Genomic DNA, 24,596 nt, shown 5'->3' on the forward strand with positions numbered 1-24,596 from the left:
CAAGGATAGTATTGTCTGAACTGACCATGCATCAACATAATTTATGATATTAATTGGGGGGGGCGGGACTCTGTGCCAGAAGACTTGAAGACTACCTGGATCACTGTTAGCTGCCATGATACCAACTGTGGTCTGTGTTTCAGGAACTCTAGCAGCTTCCAGTATATGGACAGGAGGCAGATTGCACCTTGTTCTTTTCTGCTTGCCCAAACACTTCTACTGCTGCAAATTACTAGCTGAAGCCATCCCCTTTCTACACAAAGGGCCTATTCATTTACTAAATTGGATAAACTGAGTACTTGGTAGAGAAGTGGGACTGACTATATGTATACCCATGCTCCTTTCCCGCCCTTTCTGTGTTGGATAGAATGTCTAAACAGCACATACTCATGCAGAATCCTGCACAGGTACCAGCTATTGAGCCGTTAGGGCAATGTGAGGCTGGTTGTGGGACAGATGGGAACAAAAAACAAGGGGAATACATTTCTGCAAAAATTATGCACGAAAAGATCCAAGAACAGCTGTGCAGGTAAAAGAAGTGTCCTTTATTACTGATGCCTTTTGAGATAAATTCTCAAGGGAGGTTTTCTTTGCAATGATCTTGAAACACATCAGGAATAAAAATATGCTGTGGTGGTGTTCCCTATGAAACTGTTCTTAGTTGTTGGATCGTGCTCCCTGCCCCCACAGAGGAGGGAGAAATTCCACCACCCCACTGTGCATTGCCTTTACCAGCTAGTCAAATATTTTGTATTATTTATTTATATACCAACCAAAATTAAAAGTTTTCAAATCAGTTACACAGAAAAAAGAATGAGATGGTTCCTTGTCTCAGAGGGTTCAGAATCACCTGTGCGGTTGTGGGGGGGGGGCACAAGGAAGACACCAGCAGCATCCACTGAAGGGACATTGTACTGGTATTGAAATGCACATGGCTATACAAACGTTATTTGTGGGTGGGGGGAGCTATGCACGAGTACAAGCAACAAAAGCGGATGTGCGAGTCCTGCCCCTGGCATGTCAGTCAATCCCCTTCCCAGTCTGCTCATGGTTACAGCATTCATCTGAAGAGGCAACCGCCATAAGCACGATGACAGGCACTTTTGTGACCTGCATCCTGGGTGTGCCAGGCTGCCAGGGCCGGTGCCAGACTATTTTGCACCCTAGGCAAGGCTATGTACTTGCACCCCCCACCCCTAGACTCTGTGCCCCTCTGAGGTCTGCACCCTAGGCGGCTGCCTAGTTGGCCTAATGGTAGCACCAGGCCTTCAGGCTGCCAGTTACAGAAGTGCCTTATGGTGGTTGCCTCTTCAGACAAAGCACGGGAGTGGGAGTGAAAGGCAGTGATTGACACACCCGATCCCCGCAGCCCCCACCGGCTCCGTGACAGGCCCAGGGCTACCACCTTGATCGTCTGTGGGAAGAGCAAGCTAAGTCCACTCTCTCCGCAAACCCCCTTCCGGCAAGGCTCACTGATTGTGAGACTCGCCTCATAAACTGCTTGATACATTCTGCCCAAGAAAAGAAGGAAAAAATAAGCATAATTGAGAGTAAAGAAACAGGAAAGAGAAATAAAGGGGAAAGGTTCAGCTACTGCCAAGATAATTTCCCAAACTAAGAAGTGTTCCAGGGACATCGTAGCTGCACTCAGGGTGTTCCTCTTTAGTGTCATCTTTTTGCCCTAGTAGTAGCCTTGGTTGGGATTTTTAGCATGCATAACCCACATGTTGGGTGGTATAACACAGGCAGTGCTAATCTGTCTGTGCTGATGTTGGGTCCTAGCAAAAGCATCAGTGATCTTGCCCTTTCACACATGAGTACGAATACTTCAAGTATAGCACCAACACTCTGGAAGCATTTGTTATATCAGAAACATGTTGCCTGTCATCTATAGCCGGAGAGCTCCAGCTATAGAGCGGTATATAAATGTAAGTGCTATTGCTATTGCTATTGCTATGTGTTTCCAATCTAACTAGCACAGCCAGAGTGCAGGCAAATACTTGAAGTATTTGCGCTCTTGCACCAAAGTGCAAGACTGCCAGTGATTCACTAGGAGCTTGCAGCAGCACAGGTGTGATGTGCAACATGTGGGCCCTAGTGGCGTGCATGAACCGGTCCGGAGGCCATGTTAGAGGCCTCCAAACTGGTTCGGAAGCTGTCCGGTCTGGCGGTGTGACGCATGCGTGTGATGAGTGCGGCGCTTGCGTGTGCGCACAGCAGCATGCATGCTGGTATTTTAAACAACTTCCAGGCAACAACGGGGGCAGGGGCGGCAGGGAGGAACGCCGCCCCCGAAACTTAACTTTTACCTGCAGCGCTGGAGCGGGAAGAGCGGCAGGAGGGGTAAGTACTACCCCCTGCCCTTAAAGCTAGGCACCCCCCCAGTGCCAGACCGCGCCTACGTGGTTCCGTGCACACCACTAGTGGGCCCATCATTTTAGTCTCCAAGGCAATCCAGGAAGCTATTCACACATACGTGCAAAACTGGGCTAAGGAAGCCTAGCCTGGTTTTGCACATGCATGTGTACTGCTGGGATCGGGTGGCATCCTGGTGGCTCCGCAGCGGCAAACCCGCCTATGAAGCCTCCCTCTAAAACAAGATTAGGAGAGCGAGTGCTCTCCTAACCCTGTTTTTCCAATCATCTGCCAGCCGTGGCTGCTTGCTGCCAGGGCTGGCCAACTCCTGTGCTCCGGGTCAGCTCCAGGGGGAGGTTGGGGATCCCCATAATGCACCACATACTCATTATGGGATCGTTATGCATTATGGGAGCTCTGGGGGCTGGGGTGATGTGGGGTGAAGTGTCTGGCACCCTGACCCTTGGAGCAGCAGTTGGTAATCGTTTGGGCATGTGATCCACCCGCCCAGAAGGAAGGGAAGGGAAGCTCATCTGCAGGGAGGTAAGCTTTTTGAGGTTTCCTCCCCGCTAACCCTCTTGCCCTTTCTCACTGGTCATGAGAAAGGGCTCCAGGGTTTCCAAAAGGTGGAATGTAACACAGAGCAGTAAATGTGCCTCACAGAGGTCATGTTCCCACTACCTGCACAATCATAGTTAAAGCGTTATGCTTAAGGGTGTGCTGGGCCCACTCCCGCAGAGCATGACATGAGGATGCACGCTTTAGTGCCAAATGTAGTCCTGTCACCATGGTTAACTAGAATTAAACTGTGATCTGATCATAGTTACCAACTGTAGTTTAATTCTAGTTAAATGCAGTGGTGCGACTATATGCAGTGATAAAGCATCTCACATCACACTGTGTGGGAGTATGTCCAACTGGCTGATCATAGTTAACCCTTTAACTATGATTCCATGGGTTGTGAGAATGTGGCCTAACTGGATAGTTGATTATTCCAAGTTGAATAAAACATAAAAATATGTGGCCAGGGCCAGTTCAGATGATACCATCCCTGCTCACACAATTAGGAAGGAGATGTGCCAAGAATGTGTCCATTGGGATGTCCTTCCCAGACATCTACTACTACCACCACTACTACTACTACTATTTATATACCACTTTTCAACAGAAAAAAATCCTCAAAGCGATTTACATAGAAAAGAATAATATCCCAGTGCCTTCACAGCACATCTCCTGTGTGTGTGTCGGGAGGGAGGAGGGTATTGCTCATCTGAATGGCCCTGTACACGCATTCCAAATACTTGTTTAAGCAAGTGCCAGTTTTTGACAGCACCTAGACTGTACAAATGAATAAAACAACAGAATCTTACATTAGAATCTTAACTGAGACTGCATGAGGATCTGAGCACTAATATGAAATAAAGAGATATTTCTGTTTGGGAAGGATTATTTATTTATTTTATCCAATTTCTATACCACCTGATATAGACATCTCTAGGCGGTGTGCGAAGTTAAAAAAAATAGCAAATGTAAAATGATATAAAACCAGTTAGAATTCACAAAACAAGTAAAAACAATCTCAGAAGATAAAAACATATCAAGAATTTTAAAAATTCAGTTAAAAGGACATACCTGGGAAAACAGGTATGTCTTGACAGTCTTCCTAAAAGCAAGCAGAGAAGGCAATGCTCTTATTTCAACAAGAAGTGTATTTCTAGAGCCCCGGGGCAGCCACAGAGAAATCCTGGTCCCAGGATGCCAGCAAACGAGCCAGTGGCGGGCAACTGTAACCGGACCTCTGCAGATGATCTTTAATAGGCAGCATGATTCATGACAAAGAAGGTGCTCTCTTAAGTACCCTGGACCCAAGCTGTTGAGGCTTAATAGGTAATAGCAAGCATTTTGAATTTCATTTGGAAACATATCGGTAGCCAGTGCAATTCTATCAAAAACGGTGTAATATGGTCCCTTCAGGTTGACCCATAGACCAACCTGGCTGCCACATTCTGTACCAGCTGTAGTTTCTAGACTATGTACAAAGGCAACCCCACATAGAGTGCAGTACAGAAGTCAAGTCTAGAGGTGACCAGCATATGCACCACTGTTTTAAGGTCCTTGATCTCCAGAAATAGACAGAGCTTTTGTATCGGCCGAAGCTGATAAAAAGTGCTCCTGGCCACTGCCTCAACCTGAGGAACCAGAGAGAGTTTGGGATCCAGGAGCACTCCCAGGCTACGTATCTGATTGTTATGTGAGACAGACAGAGCCCATCTCCCACTGAACCTACCTCTTCCATCTCCCCCACCCCCAGGCAATATTTCTTTGTATGGTTCTGCCAGTACTGACAGGTGGGCTGCATAGAACTTGGTGATTCACAAATATTTCAGGTCTGGGCTAAGAGCTTTTTAATTATCAACCCTTGCACTCATATCACATAACTCAGTCTTTTTGACGCATGCTTATGCATTATAGAGACTCCCCCCCCCCTGTAAATTTGCACATTTTGAGGTTTTTTATATGACTGAAAAAATTCACTTTTTGGAAAACCTTGAACATCTCTTATGTGTTCTGTCATGCTAGGCACAACTGGAACTGCAATAGAAGCAAACATTCCCAAACACGTTATCTTATAAAAAAATTTGTGCAATCGCATTTTTAAAGCAGCAAATGGGAAATAATTCATCTCCCCCCCCCCATGTTGTTTATTGTATGTGGTCCTAATCTTATTATCTCTGAATAGGAATAGGGCAATTTATTTCCTAACTGCTCTCAGTGCCTGTTGGCACTGACATAAATTTCAAATGTTTGAAGTTCCTCTGTTAAAAGGGGAAGACAACTGTATAAATCTGTGGAGGGATTCAGTTTTCATATTAGTTAGAGGTAAATAGCTGGTGTTAATTTTTCATCCTCATGCAGTGCAACTTATTTCACACTGGAAAAGGAACGAAGTGAGGTTGTTTGTCATTATATTACAACTGAACAACGTATTCCTTCCCAAACCAAACACAAAATTATATTTAATGAAAATAAACATAATGAAATACATGTAGGCTTTACTCCAACTAAAATCATTCATGATTAAAGCTGCATTCCTATTCAAGTTACCTGGGAGTAAGTCCAACGAATATGTGGGACTTATTTCTGAGTAAATAATGCATAGGATTGTGCAGCATTCCCATTGAGCAATGGGACAAGCCAGTTGTGACCAACGGCCACATTGATTTAGTTAAAAGAAGCTATAGATTTACCAGGGTGTTGATGTTTTAAAGCTAAAATGACATATATAAACTTGGGCTTTCTAATGCTACAAAAAGGAATGCTTTCAGGGTGTGTGTTTTTTAATCTTGTGTAAAAACATATAGCTATGCCTTTAAAAATAAGACTGCTCTTTTATCTAGCAGTCAAATTTACAATCATTATTTATCCATAATTGTGCTAAAATCAGTGCATTTTAAAATCAATTTGGTTCAGCCTGGCTTTAAACTGAGAAAACATGAAAAGAAAATTTTAAAAAGGGGTCTTCTTTTCTGTGAATATGCATTTGCTAATGGCATGGTGATACCTTTGCTTCCATACTCATCATAAACAGGGGGAAAACATTGAAAATGTTTGGCATCTCATTATGTGAAGAAGTCACATGTTTTATGATAGCAGTAATTCTGCCAAAACACTTTGCTTTAGTGCAAATAATTCACAGCATGCACAACTGTTTTAAATTGAATGAATGTGCATCCTTGCCTATTTAATAGCATGTTTATCCACATTAGCCTCTGGACAAGGCAATTTAATTCAATCAGATTTTTCTAGAAAAAATATCAAGTTGACATTCTCTTTGTGTTTTAGACTTTGAAACAATTGTTGCTTGCAATACCCCCTACCCCAAAGGTGCTTTTCCCTTCTTTCATTGCTTCCTTGCTGCTTGCTGATGATAATCTCTCTCTTGTACAACCAGAGTATTCTAAATATATGTCAACAACATATATGGTTTTGTGCCATCCTGCTTGCTTTTAATGGCTTCAATGTAGGGTTGAGCACTGAGTGCCTGCTATAAAGGGCTTTTGCTTGAAAGCTAATCATATTTATTACTATTATTGTTGCCCCTCTTCTTTTCAGGCCCTCAAGGATGATGATGCTGAAACTGGGCTGACTGATGGAGAAGAGAAAGAAGAACAAAAAGAAGAGGAAAAATTAGGGAAAATCCAATATTCTTTGGATTATGACTTTCAGAACAACCAGGTTTGAAACAAATGTGGTGAGAGAGCATTGTATGAGTGAGAATGGAAATTGTATATAGTGGCTGACACCCAGACTAACAAAGAATGTGTACTACATAAGAAGTGCCAGTGCTAATTAATATTTTGATTAATGAATATTTTATTAACTGCATGGAATATTTTATTAATTGCATGGAAGGGGATGAATTTCAATGGCTTCCCCTGAAAGCACTCTGTGCCATCTGAAAATATGTCACTAAGGGTCACACAGCCCTCAGAGACATATTTCTGAATAGCAAAGATTGCTTCTGGGGAAAGGGTTATTGAAATATATTCCCTCTGACTAAGCACCAGTGCTTTGTTAGTTGGGTGCTTAGCAGCAGCACCACATAGCACCCACACTTTATTAGTCTGGTTGTCAGCCAGTGTTCACTTTTGCAACCATTCAAGTTAGTGATTTGCACTAATTAAATTTTTAATGTGCATTTTATTTCATCATTAAAATGTTATTGAGGAAATGTTACAGACATTTCATTTCTATAGGCATTTTAAAATGTCATGTTTATGCTGACACTCATGTATAGTGATCAAAAAAGACTTTGAAATTTGAAATTTTTTGTGACATGATGAAAAGGGAGTGATTGGAATTTTTAATGTGTTTTTCAATGTATTTCGGTACAACAAACAACATTAATAAACTAAACAACAAATAACAACTAAACAAATATTAGTTATAATATTTGAATTAGTTCTATTTGCAGTGGAAAGAAGAGAAAAGGGAATCCTTAAAACTCCAAATATTTCTAGAATTGCTTATTATTGTATTCCAAACATTACAATGGCTGACATCCCAAGTAACAAAGCAGCAGTGCAACAGGAGATGCACCAGTGCTTCTGAAGAGTTCCAGACTAACACAGAACCACTGCTAGTGTGTGTGTGTGTGTGTGTGTGTGTGTGTGTGTGTGTGTGTGTGTGTGAAATTTCAGTGACTTCCCCTTCCCCCAAAGCACTCTATGTTACCCAAAAATATGTCCCTAAAAGCTGCATGACCCTAAAAGCTGCATGACCCTCAGGGACATGTTTTTTGGTGGCACAGAGTAATTCCAGAGGAAGGTCACTGAAATTTGCCCCCACTCCTGAGTCAGCCGTTGTACTGAGTTAGTTGAACATTTGAGAAGCAAATGTTCAGCTAAGCTTCTTCCCTTGCACAGGTGCTTCATTAGTCAGAATGTCAGGCATAGGTTTTTAATACACACTAACAGTTTATTCCTCTGTAAAGTTAGGTGAATACAGATGACTGTTACCAAGTAGTGACTCAGCAGGGTATGCATATAAACACTTGTAAGCTGGTCTGTACTGTCTTCCAAGTATTAGGAAATAGTTATCCTCTGCTTCTCTGGATTTCTGCTGAGATGCAGAACTAGTAAGATTTTCTAACCACTTGAGTGGACAAAACAGGTGATTGGTTTCAAAGTTATTATCTGCACCCTGTGTTAAGTTGAGGTTGGTAACTAGTCATCTGTTATTCATCTCATAATTGTCATTTGTACCAGTTGCCTAGACTCAAGCACGAATTGAATTGTATCTCTACTAACCTATTTTTCACTTGATCCAGATAAAGCTCATCAAAAATGTGTACCCTAATAAGAACCAAATGCTCAAACTAAAATATTAGACTAGATAGGCTGTTGAATAAAATTCAGACACCACTTCAGCTGTTGTTAAATTCAACTAGCCTTGTTATGCTACTGATTTCCCTCACAAGTCTTCCAGAGGGGGGAAAGAAGGTTATGCACATGACCATCTTCAGGTAGGAGGGTCGGGGGGGAGGCAAGGTTTCACCTCTAGAGCTCCTCATGGGCGTGCCACCACACACCCACATGATCCGTGCTGCTCTGTGCTGCACAGATCACTGGAGGCCGGGAATCCCAGAATGTACCACACAATTCCTGCCGTGCAGCCCAAGCATACACATGATCCCAGCCCTGGGATCAAAAGTAGGGCTAGAGGATGTGGCAGCACTAGGATAGGCTCCAGTCCTGGCAGTGCACACGAGCAGCCTAACCCAGGCAGGGTCAGGCTGCTGATGAGAATAGCCTTAAGAATTATTGAATTAAGGCTTATAAACTTTCAGGCACACTAAAACTACAAAGACACTTTTCAAGAGTTTCAAGAATCTGATTCTAGAGCAGTTGTTAGTCTGTTGCAGCAAAATCAACAAAGTTTCCTGTGTGGCACACATGTATTATGACGTAAACTTTCATTGGCCATGACTTTGTCAGAAGCGTTAATTGTGGCAGACATCCAGAGGTGTCTACCACTAGCAGTAATGTTCTTGTTTAAGTGGAAAGACATTGCACAAGGTTGTTATATGTAGACAGTAACCTCTATTCCAGTGTAGTATTGTGCAATATATTACATTGCCTCACTCATGGTGGTTCTTCTGTTAGTGGGATGTGCAATATTATGGGGCATCACCACCACCACCACTAAAACTTCATTTGCAAGCATCTCTGCAGATGCTACCCTGTAATCCTCAGTTGGGGTGTGTGTGTATGTATAAGCCTAATGGTGTCAGATCTATATATACATTCCAACCCAACAACCCTGCAATCTCGCTTTGAAACTTTTTACCAAAAGAAATGTGATGTAATGCCAACAATGATCCCTAACTGGATCTGTAACTTTAGGTGAGGAGCCCAATCAGCTCTTGCACTGGTTTAAGAACTCTCTGCATGGTGCTACCCACATATCAAGATACGTCCTCAATCTTTCTGCCTCAGCAGTAAGAATGTACTCCATATTCTACGAATCTTTTCAGCTAACTCCTGCCACCTATTCTACTTTTCAAATAAGACATAAAAGAATTCAAAAGCCTAAGAATAAAGAAGCTTTCTTCTCAGTTCCAAAAGCAAATACATCTGCAAATGTATTCTGTATTTTAGTTCTTTAGTGGGCCACTATGTATCACCAGGATCTCTTGAAATCTGTAGGAAACTTTAAATCTTCAAAGAGCAGAAGATGTTAAGCAGGGAGAAAAGAGAAAAGCTGTAAATCTTTTGTGATAAATAGAACTGACCTTCCTCAGAAGATGAAAAAAATCATCATGCATTTTATTAAAAGGAGTGTCATGCTGGCTTTAAGAATCAGTCTTTAAAAATGTTTATTTTCATTATTGGATCTTTGATAATGTTCTACTTTTAATTAAGATGCTATGTAGAATTTATTATGGATTCAAATTTATTGTGGTGCTCTGAAGCAAAACCTGTATTTCCTCACTGAATTCCTAAAATTTTCCTAGAGTAGGATAATACAGTGCAGTGGTGAAAAACAAAAACACACAGAACCGTAACCAAGAAACCCAGTTACCACTCATTGTATTGCAGAGAGTTGGAAATGAAGACAAGATTATTAAAGGACACCCTAGAGCATAGTGACCTGTTCTAAATAGTAGGACTGTACTTCGGAACATCCAGTACTGATGAATCTGTCGACACTCCTTTCCATGCCGGTTGGAGGCAGCTTCTTCCATCATAGTCATCTTCATATACTTCCACACATTGCTGGAAGTTCCACTCTTCTGCGGGAATGACAGCTTGTGGACACCTCAGAAAGGCACGCAGCTATGTCGAGAAGGCATATGCAGGCATCTGGGAACTGTAGTTCCTGCCAGCGCTATGACCATGGGAGCAGTGGAAGCAGTATCTTGTGTGTGGCATCAGGGGCATGCTGCAGATTCATCAACATCAGATGCAATGATGCACAGCTATACTAAATAGAATGAATCAAGAAAAGAGAATTGTATTCTGTTAACTGTTCAGGTAGACAGATTGAAGCTGTGGTTGCACTATGCTGAATGGTCACTATGCCAGAGATAACACTGGCATAATCTAGTTCTATGTTCAACCAACAGTTGAGGAACACCATAGCAGCCCTTGGAACAAAATCCCAATCTATAGTAACCCAATCGACATACCCACTGTGCCCCAGATTCAGCTACCATTCCTAATGCAGGGAAGTCATAAATGAATGCACAACAATGGCCAAATGACCCCATAAGGGCACCCTATGCAGTGCACACTTAATAGTCAGCTAGGTAGGCAAACTGATCCCCATGCAGAACACCAAAGACTATCAATTAACTCGTATAGGTGCAGTCCAGTGTTCCACACAGGGATATGAATCCCCTAGCAGTAGAAATGCAGGCAGCTTCCAGGACAACCAGTTTTGCCTGGAGATTCCTGCTCCAGTAAAACACCCAAGACTCTTGCAGAAACATTCATTAAAACACTTCAAACAACATGGTCCAGCAATGCCCGTGTGAGAAAAATAAGCCTGGTGGGGAAAGGAAGGGCAAAAACTGGAAGTTTGTAGTCACCAGCAACAAGAGGAGTCACATAGTAGCTCAGAGAGAACATTGCAATGGGAAAGAATTCCTCCTTAGGTCCTCATTTCTCCCATCATGCTCTCTTTTTGTCCCTTATACTATAATGGTTTTCTGGCATGGACATGGTGGTTGTGCTAGTGGTAGCCTCCTGGTGGCACAAAGGTGTTGTTTCAAGAGCATAGATTTTTCTGCTAGACAGCCGCATAGCTATAATTGAACAGGGGGGTGGTTCCTGCACCCCTGAGGGAGGGGGCCCCACAAGCTGGGTGACCACTTCTTCTCTCTGAAGAAGGAGAGGAGGGACAGGGACCCCATCTTCACTTTGTGCCCCAGTGCCCACTCCAATATTGCTATGCCCCTGCTGATAGGTAATACTGTTCTCTACTGGACCAGAGGTAACTAGGATCAGTTCTATCCTATTCAGCAGGTGTTGCTGGAGGATAAGATTGCTCTATACTTTGTTTACTCTTCGATTTGAAAATTGTGGTGTAGATACAGAAGCCATCAACATGTTCATGAACTCGTATGCATCCAGATTTACAAAGAGAAGAAATTAAAGCATCTGAACAAAAGACTAAAATGCTTAATGGACACAATGCCACATTATTCATTCATTCAAATTAAGTCTATAAAACCCTGTAATTAAAATGGCTCCCAAGATAACACTCACTTAGCTGCCAAATTATGTTTCATTCCAGTTTTTGAAACTTGTCATTCCAATGATCTGAACACAAAATATACTTGGGTGGTAAGATAATAAAGTAATCAATTTGTCACACAGATCATGTGATAGGGACAACAGTGATTATTAGTTTGCCCATAACTAACTTTTCCTTAGTTGTCTAATCCTCTTTATACTCTTACTTTGTCTTACTACAGTTAGTTCTTTAGTTTCCTGGTTGTGCGTGTCCAGCACAGCCAAGACCTGATGTTGGTCTGAAGTATCTGAATATTGTTAGAAAGCAAGGATTTAGGGCTTCTTCACACATTGCTTTAAGAGAAAATATGCATATCATGAAGGTATGCTTGTCAAAGAACCAGAACTGGCAGCAGTTCTGGATAAATAAACAGACACAAATAAAGTTTTCATGGGGAAATGGTGGCTAACCTGAGACCATAAGCTTTCCCAGACAGCAGGCTTTACAATGGGTTTTCCACAATGCTTTACTGCAAGTTTGAAGTTTACCCTGGAGAGAAATCGAGCTACCCTCTAATGTGGGATGAAAAGCCTGAATTGTGTGGGAAGTGCTCTCTCATACTTGCAGAGATTTCGGGGTAAATTTGGCTGATATATGAACACACACCTCCATTCCGGAGGAGATGTGAGCTAAATGCCGGGTATGAAAAACTTCCATGACTAAATTGGTAATCCCTTACATCCAGATTAAATTGTTCTTGAGTAGTCATATTGAAATCAAGTAGTCCTAGAGTAACTCCTGTGCAATATTGAGTAATTTAGGATATCAGCCAATGATGACAATATGAGTTTCTCATTAGTCCCTTTAGATTACATAGAAGTGAAGGTAAAACCTGGAAAGCTTTTTCTCTTTTGTTGTGCCTATTTAGTTGTACCTATTGGTTTAGCTTGTGCTGCCTATGCTCCAAGAAGTCTAGTAGCACACAGCACACCAGATGCACTTTGGCTGTTAGCTTTCTTCAGTAATACCAATCAGAAAATTCCAAACACTTTATAATTCATCTAAACAATTGTGAATATTTAATATTCTAATTCTATGTAGTTCAAAATTAAAACATCCTTATCCTTTTGCTGTATTAGATTTTTATCACAACAACTTGGAACTTCATAAGAAGCATCCATTTAGACTTTTTAAATATCACAGTTACATGACTGAATTTACACACATTTTTTAATATAGGAGATCTTTTTATGTATGATTGCTTATATAGATTTTAATAGTGCAAATGATTATAGTCTATGAGTGGGACTGATGTATAAGAATTCTACATTCTTACATTCTGTTATACAACTTATTGTGTAGGCTTGGTTAAACAAGATATTTATTTAAGATTTGTATATTAAGATTTTTATTTTGTGCATCATTAGCTATATTTTTTCAGACAAATCATAGTGATTATATGTCTAAGATTTTTTTTTAAAACTGCTAAATAATTATTCCATATGAGGTACTCCATTAATATATGTTTTAATAAGCATATATCCATGCTTGTTTAACAATATGTTTTAAATAGTAAAAGTATTTTCAAACAGTGTAAATGAATATGTTAGGAAACTTGGCACTGGAAGAGAAAATTAAACATCCATATATAGCTGTAATCAGCAGCTCTTTGAGTGCTTCTTGTCTGCTTAAAAACAGTTTCTTGAAATCTACATCTGCTATAATTGATGGGCTGTTTTATCTATAGCCACGCATAGTGTTTCAGTTCTTCAGTTCTTACAACGTTGTTGTCGGCTTTTTCTAAGTACAACTGCAAAAGTGTGTGTGTGTGCATAAGTATTCATTTGTTATGTATATTTATAATCAGAGTTGTCAGTAGGGTTGCCAACCCTCCAGGATTGCCCTGAAGTCTTGGCGTTGTGCCCCAGGTGAGGACTGAAAGCCATCCTGGAGATTTTAATGGATTGGTGTAGTGAAAAATAGCAGGAAATAAACTGGGGGTGTGGGTGGGGATATCCAAGAATAGCTTTATTTGGAATTGGCAGCCCTAGAAGAGTGTCAGAAAACAGCACATGCAAGCTTAATATTTCATTCTGCTGATTCTTTCCCTCTGTCTCTCTTTCAGCTTTTGGTAGGGATTATTCAAGCTGCTGAGCTGCCTGCTTTAGATATGGGTGGTACTTCTGATCCCTATGTGAAAGTTTTTCTACTTCCTGATAAGAAGAAGAAATATGAAACAAAAGTTCACAGGAAAACCCTTAACCCTGTCTTCAATGAGCAATTTACATTCAAGGTATTCCTTTGATACTGACATGGCTCTCTTCTCTTTGTTTGCTATATACACTGAAGGTTAATCTCATGTTCAGTCACAGAACTGCACATTTCCTAGTTAATTGGTGACCCACAGCACAATGGATTTTTGTCTTAGAGATATTTTAGAGATCACCTCATAGTGAAAAATGTAGTAAAGGACAAATGATTACTACCAGTAGAATTCAATATTCTGAAGTCACAAGAGATTTTCTTTTGGCATCTTTTATTAATCTGGTTTTTAATATGGTTGGAGGCTCTTATAAGAAATGGTGATGCTGTAAATGGAGTATTTGGATTTTGAATAAAGCTGCCTTAGCAAAGGAGATATAGTCAGAGGTGCGTTTCAGAGGATTGTATGAACTCCTTAACAACCCACCTCTCTCTGGTGAGTTTACATTCCTCAACTGCTTTGACTGAGACTCAGTGCTGTTGTGAACTTCATTCTCTCTGTAAGAGCAAAATGGATAGATGGATGCACCTTCTACTTGTTAAGGTGCTAAGAGGGTAATGCTTAGGAGTCCCTTTTTTCTCTACTGCCTTTTGAATTCCTAGGAAAGCTCACTTAGAATGTAGTCTGTCACTCTTTTCTTTTCCTCCCCTTATTTATTAATTTAGCATATTTGTATACCGCCCACTACCAAAGTCTCTAGGCAGTTTACAACTTTAAAACAAACCAATAAATCTTAAAAACAATTTAAAACATAAAAGCTCAAATTAAAATAACATAAAAACCACTAAAGAGCTAAAAAGCTTGGTGGAAGAAATGTGTCTCCAGCTGTTTCCTAAAGGTCAACAGGGATCAAGCCCTTGTACATTAAAGTATGATCAGTGGTGTAGGGAGGCCAGTGGCGGCCTCAGTTTAGCCTGCCGCCAGCGGGGGCCCCCAGTCACCCCCCCTGCGTCTGACAGCAGTGTCTGATGTCAGACGGAGGGGGCGTGGTTTTGCTTGTAAAGGAGGCGTGCGGCCCCGTTTGTGAGTGAAACCATGCCCCCTGCATCTGACATCAGACACAGGGGCATGGCTTGGGCATGAGGCACGGCCCCTGAGTGCAGCGGCCCGGGTTCTTTGAGCCCATTTGCACAATGGTGGCTCCGCCTCTGAGTATGATGAAGGGGGGAAGTAAAACTTTGGTCTTCACAGAAAATAATGTAAGCATGCAGAGTGCATATGGAACTTTGAATTGGGCATTATCTGTAGATGGGATGGGACACTGTCTGAGGGAAGCAGACAGGAAATGCAAATGTTTAGAAATCTAAATTTTCCAGAAGTCTGACAAACCAGAACAAAAAAACAGAAGAAGAAAGACAAAACCCTGCTAACTGGGCAAAGAGGCACATTTTTAACATGGTGATTCTCTTTATTGAGCAGGGGGAGAGTAACTGGCCCTATCCACCCCCAGCACAGTACCTCCAGTGACTGTTGCTGATGTCTATCTTATGTTCCTTTTTAGATTGTGATCCCTTTGGGGACAGAGATCCATCTTATTTATTTATTATTTCTCTATGTAAACCACATTAGAACCTTTTGTTGAAAAGCAGTATATAAATATTTGTTGTTGTTGTTGTAACACATATTATTTTATTTCAGTGGAGAGGGCTGTGCATGAAAGTCTAGGCTAGAGATGTGCATGAACTGGTTCAGTGGTCCTTTCTGGACCTTCAAACCAGTCCAGAGTTCAGGCTGGTTCAGAGGTGGGGGGTTTACCTTTAAGGAGCAGGGATGGTGCTCATCCCCCCCCCTCCACTGCATTTCCCCTTTCAGTGCTGTCTCAAAAACTGTTGGCACAGGGCATACCTCCTTGCCGCTCCAGTTAGCATTGGGCTGGAGGTGGTTGGTGCATGTGCATGATTTGTGCATGCACACTGGCCACTTGCGGTCCGATGCTGACCGGGCCGGCAAGGAGATATGCTACCATCCCACACCAGCACCAGCCGGGGGGACATGGCGGGGTGGATGAGCATCCTCCTTGCTTCTTTAAGCACCAATCCTTGTTTCTTAAAGCACCAATTAAAGCCCCGCCACCAATCCAGCTGAACGCCAGTTCGCACACATCCCTATTCTGGGCTCCTTTGCTCCTGGTCTCTTCAGCTATGGCAAGGCAGGGCAGGGCATGAAGCAGGGCAGGGCCTAAAGCAGAGTAGCTCAACTTTGGCCCTCCTGCAGATGTTGGCCTACAACTCCCATAATTCCTGGCTATTGGTCATTCTGACTTGGGATTATGGGAATTGTAGTCCAAAAACAAAAGTTGAGCAGGCCTGGTCTAAAGTAATTCTTTGTCAATATGGCATGTTTACTCCAAATGCCTATACATTAATGGGAGAAGAAACCAAAACATATATTGGAGTATTCTGTTCTGTTGCTTCAAAATTTAAGAAATTCATTTAATCATGTCCCCTCAACTCAGAGCCCAGTTTTCAGCAATATAACAGGAACACAGCTGAACATACTTTGAAGGGCTTTCATCTGAAATGTTCACTGCACTTCAGTTGCTACAGGCCTTTCCCTCTGTATATTTAGTCTTATAATGACAGCTCCCTTTTGAAAACAGGGACAATAAGAGATTCTGGCTATGTAATCACTCAACAAGAAATCCCTAGAGGCCCCTGCCACTACTGCAGACATAAGCCGTTTTCTCTTGAAGATGTTCATAAAAATAATCCTTCCCCCCTGCTTTTTTTTTTAAGAAGGGAAAGAAATGCTCTTTACTAAAGTTTTACTTTGAGTATATTTAAAATGCAGCACAATAATATATGTGAATTTCAGCTGTGATGTACAAAAGAGAAAGTGCAGTTAGCATCTCCAGTGTAGTAGAAAACTGATATGCTGAGTCAATTGAAGTAAACACTGCCACATAATGACCACTGCCCACTGGCATCTTTATACTGAGTTCATTTAAATAAACGAACTTCAAATGACCTCTTTAATGCATAAAAGATACTAAGATAACTGACAGATTTTCCCACAAAACATGTACACTAAAACAAAACCAAGCACACATTTCGGTGTAATACACCATCCCCAGTGCTACATTTAGCATGCCAGCTGAAGGCACTTAAATACAGAAGCTCAGAACTGAAAGCAGCTAACAGATGATAGACTTGAGGGAGCAGAGAACAGACCTTTTGCAGAGAAAATGTTAACTCTTTCAGTGACCAATGTATCTCATGGCTTCTTTCATTTCATTCTTAGCATTAATATTAGGTTTCAGTTGTTCTACAAACATTGCTTCCTTGATCTTACGTCTTATTAAATTTCCTTCAACGTCCAATATTGATATTTATTTATTTATTTATTTATTTATTTATTTATTCAATTTCTAGACCGCCCTTCCAAAAATGGCTCAGGGCTGTTTACACAGAGAAAAATAAATAAATAAATAAGAAAGAAAGAAAGAAAGAAAGATTTGTTTCTTTAAATCCAAAGGGCTCACGATCAAAAAAGCAACATTACCAAGATGAACCTCTGTCGGTTCTGTTTTAGCTTTCATGTCTTGTGGAAAAATCTGTAAGTTATGTTAATATCTTTTATGCAGTATAGAAGTCATTTGAAGTTTGTCTTTGGAGCAGTGCAATGCGCATTTCATTATAAGTATATCATCTCATTTAAATAAATGAAAGCTATATGGGTGTCAGCCTGGATGGCTTGCATCTAGATGGCACTGCCTAGTGCAGGGATGGACAAACCTCGTTCTCCAGCTGTTGTTGAACTACAACTCCAAGTTCCCCAGCCACAATAAATTGTGATTAAGGGTGATGAGAGAGTTGCCATGCCCCCCAAAATTCCCAGTTTCACCCTCATTTTAAGCATCTCACTCATTTTGCTTAGCCCACTCAGATTTGCCCAGATTTCAGATTTCATTAAAAAAAACAAAAAAAAAAAACAAAAAAAAAAACCCGCTAAGCTCCAGCCCTTGTAGAAGCAGTGTTATGGAGCAAAATGTGCAGTCACTATTCTGCTCAATAATTATTTTCAAGCCAGTTTACATAATATGCAAATTAGGCACCTGGATTTGGAAAGTCAAAATATGGCAACCGTATGATGGGAGTTGTAATTCAGCAACAGCTGGAGGGACGAATTTGCCCGCCTCTGGTCTGGTCTTCTGTATATTTGGGAACCTGAGCACATACAGTGGCTGAAATCCTAATGAAGCACTTACAGAAGAATATTGTGTTAGTATGAAGCTGTTGCTTTAGCTACTTGTGCTAAGCCTGGAGCTTGCATTCAAGATCATTGTGTACTGTAAGCATGCTTGTGCCACGGTTACACAACATGCAGCACACCTCATTTGTGGAGACTTTTGAGCAAGAGTGCTATAGCACTTGAGTGCAATTCTGGAAATCCCTGGTTTGTAGTGCAACTATGTGAGCTTTTCTGCACTCGTGCAGCTTTACTCATTGTGCATGCACTTCATTAGGATGTCAGCCAGTTAACGCAAGTATTCACTAGGAGGTCAACACAATGAACACATTCTTTTCTCTGAGCAGGGGACAGTATGTTGCCCGTAGGCCACGTCCTTTCATAGAAGAGACTTAACAACTCCTATGCTACTAAAGTCCTGTGGTGCTTTACATCATGCCCACACATCTTTAACATTCATACTGAAGCATCCATTAATATTTGTCACTTAGCGTGTCATGGCTAATGAGTTCAGGGGCAGCACACCATGAAATGCATCCTGTAGTCTTCTTCTGGCAAACAATTATGAGAATTTCACTGTGTTTATAATGGAGGTGCAGGTTTAATGTCAAGCCACTTTACTCTTCTGTATTAATCGTTACTATGATGATAACCATGTGGTCTGCATGGCCATATAGGTTTCTTTTGAGCATTTCCACACAAATAATAATTCCTTTCACTCTTACCTCCTTGAAAGATTTAGAAAAACCACAATATTCTGTGAGCTGTCAGCTCCTCAGAAGATTGAAACGCTTTTAATTAGCACATTTGTGATCATACATATTAAAAGATGAAATATTAAAAGAAGTTTCACGTCTGGGTTTACATCCTGACTAGAATGCCAGGATAATGTGAATATTTTTGAAACATTAGCATCTGAAAGTAAAGTGCTATTCAGAATAATTTGTTCACCCAGGAGAGATACTTGAAATAGTTCTGTAATGCCACATAGCCGAAGATTCTTATATCTGCCTTCTCTGTGATTCCTGGGATATGACCATAGGTCATCAAAGTGAAAAAGACAACTTAACATTTTCTGTGCCCTTTAAAAAATGCTATGCTTTGTGTTGAACTTGCATAATGTCTTCATAAATATATAGCTGTGTCACTGGATGTAAAGTCAGTGACAGTGCAACTAAAAACAAAGAAAAGAAACACCATTGTTGAACTCAAAATTTATGTATATCATGACCATATTGTCAGGTCTATCAGATGCCTCTGCTGTTGCCTGAGATATCTGCTTTGGACTGAATGTGACTCAGCATGGTGTAGTGCTTAGAGCAGTGATTCTCAAAGTTGGGTCCCCAGATGTTATTGGAATTCAACTCCCATAATCCCCAACCAAAGGCCACTGAGGCTGGGGATTATGGGAGTTGAAGTCCAATAACACCTGAGGACCCAAGTTTGAGAATCCCTGGCTTAGAGTGTAAGACTAGGGAGACCCAAGTTCAAATTACCACTCAGCCATGGAACTCACTGATTGACCTCGGCTAGTTAATGAGGCTGTTCTCATGCGCAGACAAAACCGGGCTAATGAAGCCAAGCCCAGTCTTACCTGCATGTGAGTACCATTGGGATCATGCCTGAACCTGGGTAAACCCGCCAAGCCAGCCACCCTCTTAAATGGGGTTAAGAGAGTGAGCACTGAATATTCACGTGTTTTGCTGAATATATGCCAGCCCCAGCTGTTTGCAGCTGGGGCTGGGAGACTGCGGGGCTCCTGGCCGGCGTCAAGAGGCTCCCCATAATATACCTCACACTTGTGTGATGTGTTATGAGAGTTCCGGAGACTTCCCAGTCCCCAAATCTCCCAGCTGCCAGTAGCAGCAATAAACATATGGGCAAGCAACCCAGCAAGGAGACCAGGAGCGTCTGCAGGGGAGTTAAGCTTTTTAAGGCTTCCTCTCCTGCAGCATGGAGCCCTTTCTCCATGATCGTGTTCTACTCGAGTTAGAGGAAAACCTCCGTAGAAGTGTTTGTGTGGGAGCGGGTAGGAGGAAAAGCTACCCAGATTTTCCTCCTACCTTGCTTCCATGCAATCACTCCTACCCAGGTTTTCCTCCTAACTTGCTTCCACACAATTGAAAATTGAGAGCACACACAGCTCCCAAACCTGGGTAGAACACAATTTTTGATTGTGTGAATGACCTCGATTTGTTTTTTCAGATCTCCTTTGCTCTGCATATCACCTTGGCATATAAACCTGTAGAAAGGGAAGAATTAGTACAAGTTTTGTTTCAAAAAATACTGTTTTTAGTTACTCATTTCTTTAAAGTAAAATTTTACTTTGTAAGTAAAAGTCATAAGTGAAACAACAAATCATTTCTATTTCTTAGTACTAAAGTACAGCACATGGCTAACAACAGGAGTCATTGAGGCTGTTCTCACATACAGCCTAACCTCGGCTGGAGATGCCCAGCCTGGGTTAGACTGCACGTGAGAACCACTGGGATCGGGCCTAATCCCAGCAAGCAGAGCCCAGCTTTTTAGCTCAGCTGCTAATCTAAGAGAGTGTCTTCTTCGCTATGAGCCCCACTGGCCGCTGAGGTCAATTGAGGAGGTCCGTCTCCAGTTGCCACCAACTCGTTTGGTGGCTACACAGAGACGGGCCTTTTCGGCTGCTGCCCTGAGATTGTGGAATGTGCTCCCTGCTGAGATACGATCCTCCCCATCTCTGGGAATTTTCAGAAAACACCTGGAAACACATCTCTTCAGCCAGGCTTTCTCAGCTTTTAAAAATTTGTTTTTAAATTGTTTTGATTGTTTAATTGTAGTTTTATGATGTTTTTAATTGTTAATCGTTGTTATGTTTTAATAATTTTTATTTTTATTATTAACTGATTTTAAGGTGTTTTAATGTAAACCACCCTGAGCCTTTTGGAAGGGCGGTATAAAAGTTTTAATAATAATAATAATAATAATAATAATAATAATAATAATAATAATAATAATAATAGAGATTAAGGGAGTGAGCGCTCCCTTAACCCGAGCTACTTGTTCGTGTGTGAGCTGAGCTGCTTCCAGCCTGGCTGCAGACAGAGACAGGCACCTAGAGTGCCTGTCTCTTGGAGGAATCCCCCAGTGCATCCTGCGTGTTACATGGTGCATTGTGAGATCTCCAGAGGTGAACAGGTCCTGGCCTCTATTTACCCTATTTACTCTATTTATTGGGAGAGGAGAGCTGGTCTTGTGGTAGCAAGCATGACTTGTCCCCTTAACTAAGCAGGGTCCGCCCTGGTTGCATACGAAAGGGAGACTAGAAGTGTAAACACTGCAAGATATTCCCCTCAGGGGATGAAGCCGCTCTGGGAAGAGCATCTAGGTTCCAAGTTCCCTCCCTGGCTTCTCCAAGATAAGGCTTAGAGAGATTCCTGCCTGCAACCTTTGAGAAGCCGCTGCCAGTCTGTGAAGACAATACTGAGCTAGATAGACCAATGGTCTGACTCAGTATATGGCAGCTTCCTATGTTCCTATGTACCCACACTGCCGGGAGCAGCATGGAGATTCATCTGCGCCACTCCCGGCAGCACTGGCTGTGTGTGAGAGCAGCTTGTACACCTTCGGGGCTGCAAGTGGTCATCTGGGGAAGGTAGGTTGAACCCTGCCTTCCCCCTGCCTGTCTGACTACATGTGTGTGGTCGTGTGAACAGCCTGTATATATAAAAGAAAATGCAGTATGCTACTGTAATTGAATAGTGCAATATGCAGTGCCGGGCTTTTTCTCATTTACTTTAATGGAAACAGGATCCGGTCTTCAACCTGAGGATTCTTCATATCTTTCTAATAACAAACATTATGAGAAGGGCAATGCAGCCCATGTTCCAACAGCCCTTTTTAAAAGAAATGAAAGCTAAATGTTTGCAAAGAAGCAGAGCAGAGCAGAGCAAAATGAAATCCTCAGCTGTTTAATTCCATTTTAATTTGTCTCTTTTAAGAAACTGAATAACATTGAGCAAGATTTACAGAAACATACGGAACCATTCATATCTGGAATAATAATAGGAGATTTATTAAAGCTAACCTCGCCTCCAACCCAAATCTATACCATTTTTATTGTTTTTTCTCAGCCAACTGCAGAAATGCAGCTTCACATCAACTGCATCATTTCCCATGAATATTAAAATGTGACTAATGACCATATTCCTAACCTGAAGCATCTGTCCTTAACACATCAGAACAGCTGGAAAATTAGCTGCAATCTAGCCTTCTGCTGCCAAAATGTATAGCAATATATCATGCCATAGGCGGAACTTCAACACCCATGATGTGAAAAGTAGAATCTGGGGAGAGAGAGTAGAAAACAGAATAAAGCCACTTTAAGAAAACTATCTAGTTTCTAATTACTCTTGTGTCAGACACAGAAAGCCACTTTTATGTTTCGCCATCAGTCTGAAGCCTACCTTTTTGGAGAGTGTCAGCATGATTTATTAAGAGAAACAGATTGCAGTGCTGAAAGCTCATGTATCCGTGGGGCAAATAATTGGTCTTTAGTTTCATGATAGAGCCAAACTTAGAGAGCACAGGGCAAAAGCTGCAAAGTGTTGAGTGAGCTACTGTGGTGTGTGTGTGTGTGTGTGTGTGAGAGAGAGAGAGAGAGAGTACACCAGATTAGATAGATAGATAGATAGATAGATAGATAGATAGATAGATAGATAGATAGATAGATAGATTTGATAGATAGATAGATAGATAGATAGATAGATAGATAGATAGATAGATCAGATGACCCTGCAAGAAAATAAATTATCTATGTATTTATATTCTTGCTCAATTTGCCAAGATGACAGCTGATTTTCAGATAAATAGATTGACACTGTAATGAGTGTTTTTGGTGTAACATACAGAATTTGCCATTTTTTCTGTGTTATAGGTGCCGTATTCTGAACTGGGAGGAAAAACCTTAGTGATGGCAGTATACGACTTTGACCGCTTCTCCAAACATGACATAATTGGGGAGTACAAGGTGGCAATGAACACTGTGGATTTCGGTCATGTGACTGAGGAGTGGCGGGATTTGCAAAGTGCTGAAAAAGAAGAGGTAAGAAAAGAATATCTGTTGATGGCATACGATCAGCCTAAAACCATCTCTTTGCCGATTGGCCAAAATCATGTTGTTTGAGTCTCAGATCAGGGATTCCCAACTAGTGGTACTCCAGATGTTGCTGAACTACAACTCCCATCATCCCCAGACACAATAAATTGTAGCTGGGGATGATGGGAGTTGTAGTTTAGCAATATCTGGAGTACCACCAGTTGGAAAACCCTTGCCTCACATTAACATATGTCATAAACACATAGAAAATATTCCACTGGGTAATTTTTTCAGCTATATTAGAGATCTATTAGAATTCCTTGTTTTATTTATCACATCTTTTAATAATTTTTGCCTCTTTGTGGCATTAAAATTGCCACAATCCTCTTGCCTCTGCATACTAGACAGTATCTCTATTGAATGCTCATGATTGTATAGATGAACAGTAAAATATCATCTTAATTCAGCAAAATATTTATTCTCTTACACAGAGAAGGAGACCCACGCTATGAAAACAAAACAAAAAAACACCTTACAAGGCTATGTCCAAAAAGGAGATATATGAAAATCTGTACACCAGGGTATTTCTTTCATAGCAGTTTCCACAAGCCACTGTTGTGCTTTAAAACAGGCCTGCCTCTTTGGCAACAGGAACAACTGAAAAGATAACAACCTACAAAGCTCCATTGGTTCCCTCTCATGCTCACCTAATCCTTCTTTGAATCCTGGCCTCTACTATATATTGCTTAAATAGAAATAATTGCATGCAATTGAGTCACATCTCTGTATTTTATAAGATGGCAGTTGTGTCAAGAACTTTCAGTGTTGGTTTTTAAGTTATATACTGATGCACACTCATTTGCAAGTAATACTGTACACTGATTCCAAACAATATGGTCTTGCTCTAAAAGAGAGAATACTATGCAGAGAAGAGAACATAAGCTTGCATCTGAGGATTTGTTTGTTGTTTCTTGTATTATTATTGTTATTATTATTATTATTATTAATAATAATTATTTACACTTTTCCATTCCCAAGGATCTCTACCAAAAAAACACAACCTAGTCTTTTTTTACCCTGTTGTTCTTTATATTCTTTTCTTGAAGTTTTCTCCAAATTGGCAAACAGACTTTATGATGTTCCAGGTTCTCTGTCGCTATGGCTAAATCACATATGACATATTCAGAAGCATGGCTTTTTGCTTTGTAAGAGCAAATACAACTAAGAGCCCTATGCCAACCTTATAAAAGCAATGTGCCAGAATAACTAGGATCATTTCAGGTCCTTATTATGTCAAATGAACATTAAAAAAAATATTATGAATATGGAACCTCATACAGATTAAGACATTTGTTATTGCATGAACTTTAATAGGCTAGAACCTATGTAATAACTCAGTAATTTCAAAACCTTTGTTTTAAAATGAGTTAAGCTGCTTTACATTTTCACTCATGCTCTAAAAAATGGAAATTGCAAGAT

General features: G+C 41.0%; 1 protein-coding gene across 8 annotated transcripts in view; it reads left to right on the forward strand.

The window, feature by feature from the left end:
* The window catches only part of SYT1 (synaptotagmin 1), a 637,087-nt gene that overhangs the window by 438,167 nt on the left and 174,324 nt on the right, over positions 1 to 24,596 (forward strand). For 7 of the 8 annotated variants that reach the window (XM_053253068.1, XM_053253063.1, XM_053253069.1 and 4 more), the window contains 3 exons: positions 6,469 to 6,591; positions 13,721 to 13,888; positions 22,956 to 23,123. In XM_053253068.1, the coding sequence (XP_053109043.1) occupies positions 6,469 to 6,591; positions 13,721 to 13,888; positions 22,956 to 23,123 (459 nt within the window). The remainder of the gene's footprint in view (positions 1 to 6,468; positions 6,592 to 13,720; positions 13,889 to 22,955; positions 23,124 to 24,596) is intronic. The other variant, XM_053253070.1, reaches the window with a different exon arrangement.

This window comes from Hemicordylus capensis, chromosome 5 (assembly GCF_027244095.1).
Source record: "Hemicordylus capensis ecotype Gifberg chromosome 5, rHemCap1.1.pri, whole genome shotgun sequence".
In the NCBI taxonomy this organism is placed as follows: Eukaryota; Metazoa; Chordata; class Lepidosauria; order Squamata; family Cordylidae; genus Hemicordylus; species Hemicordylus capensis.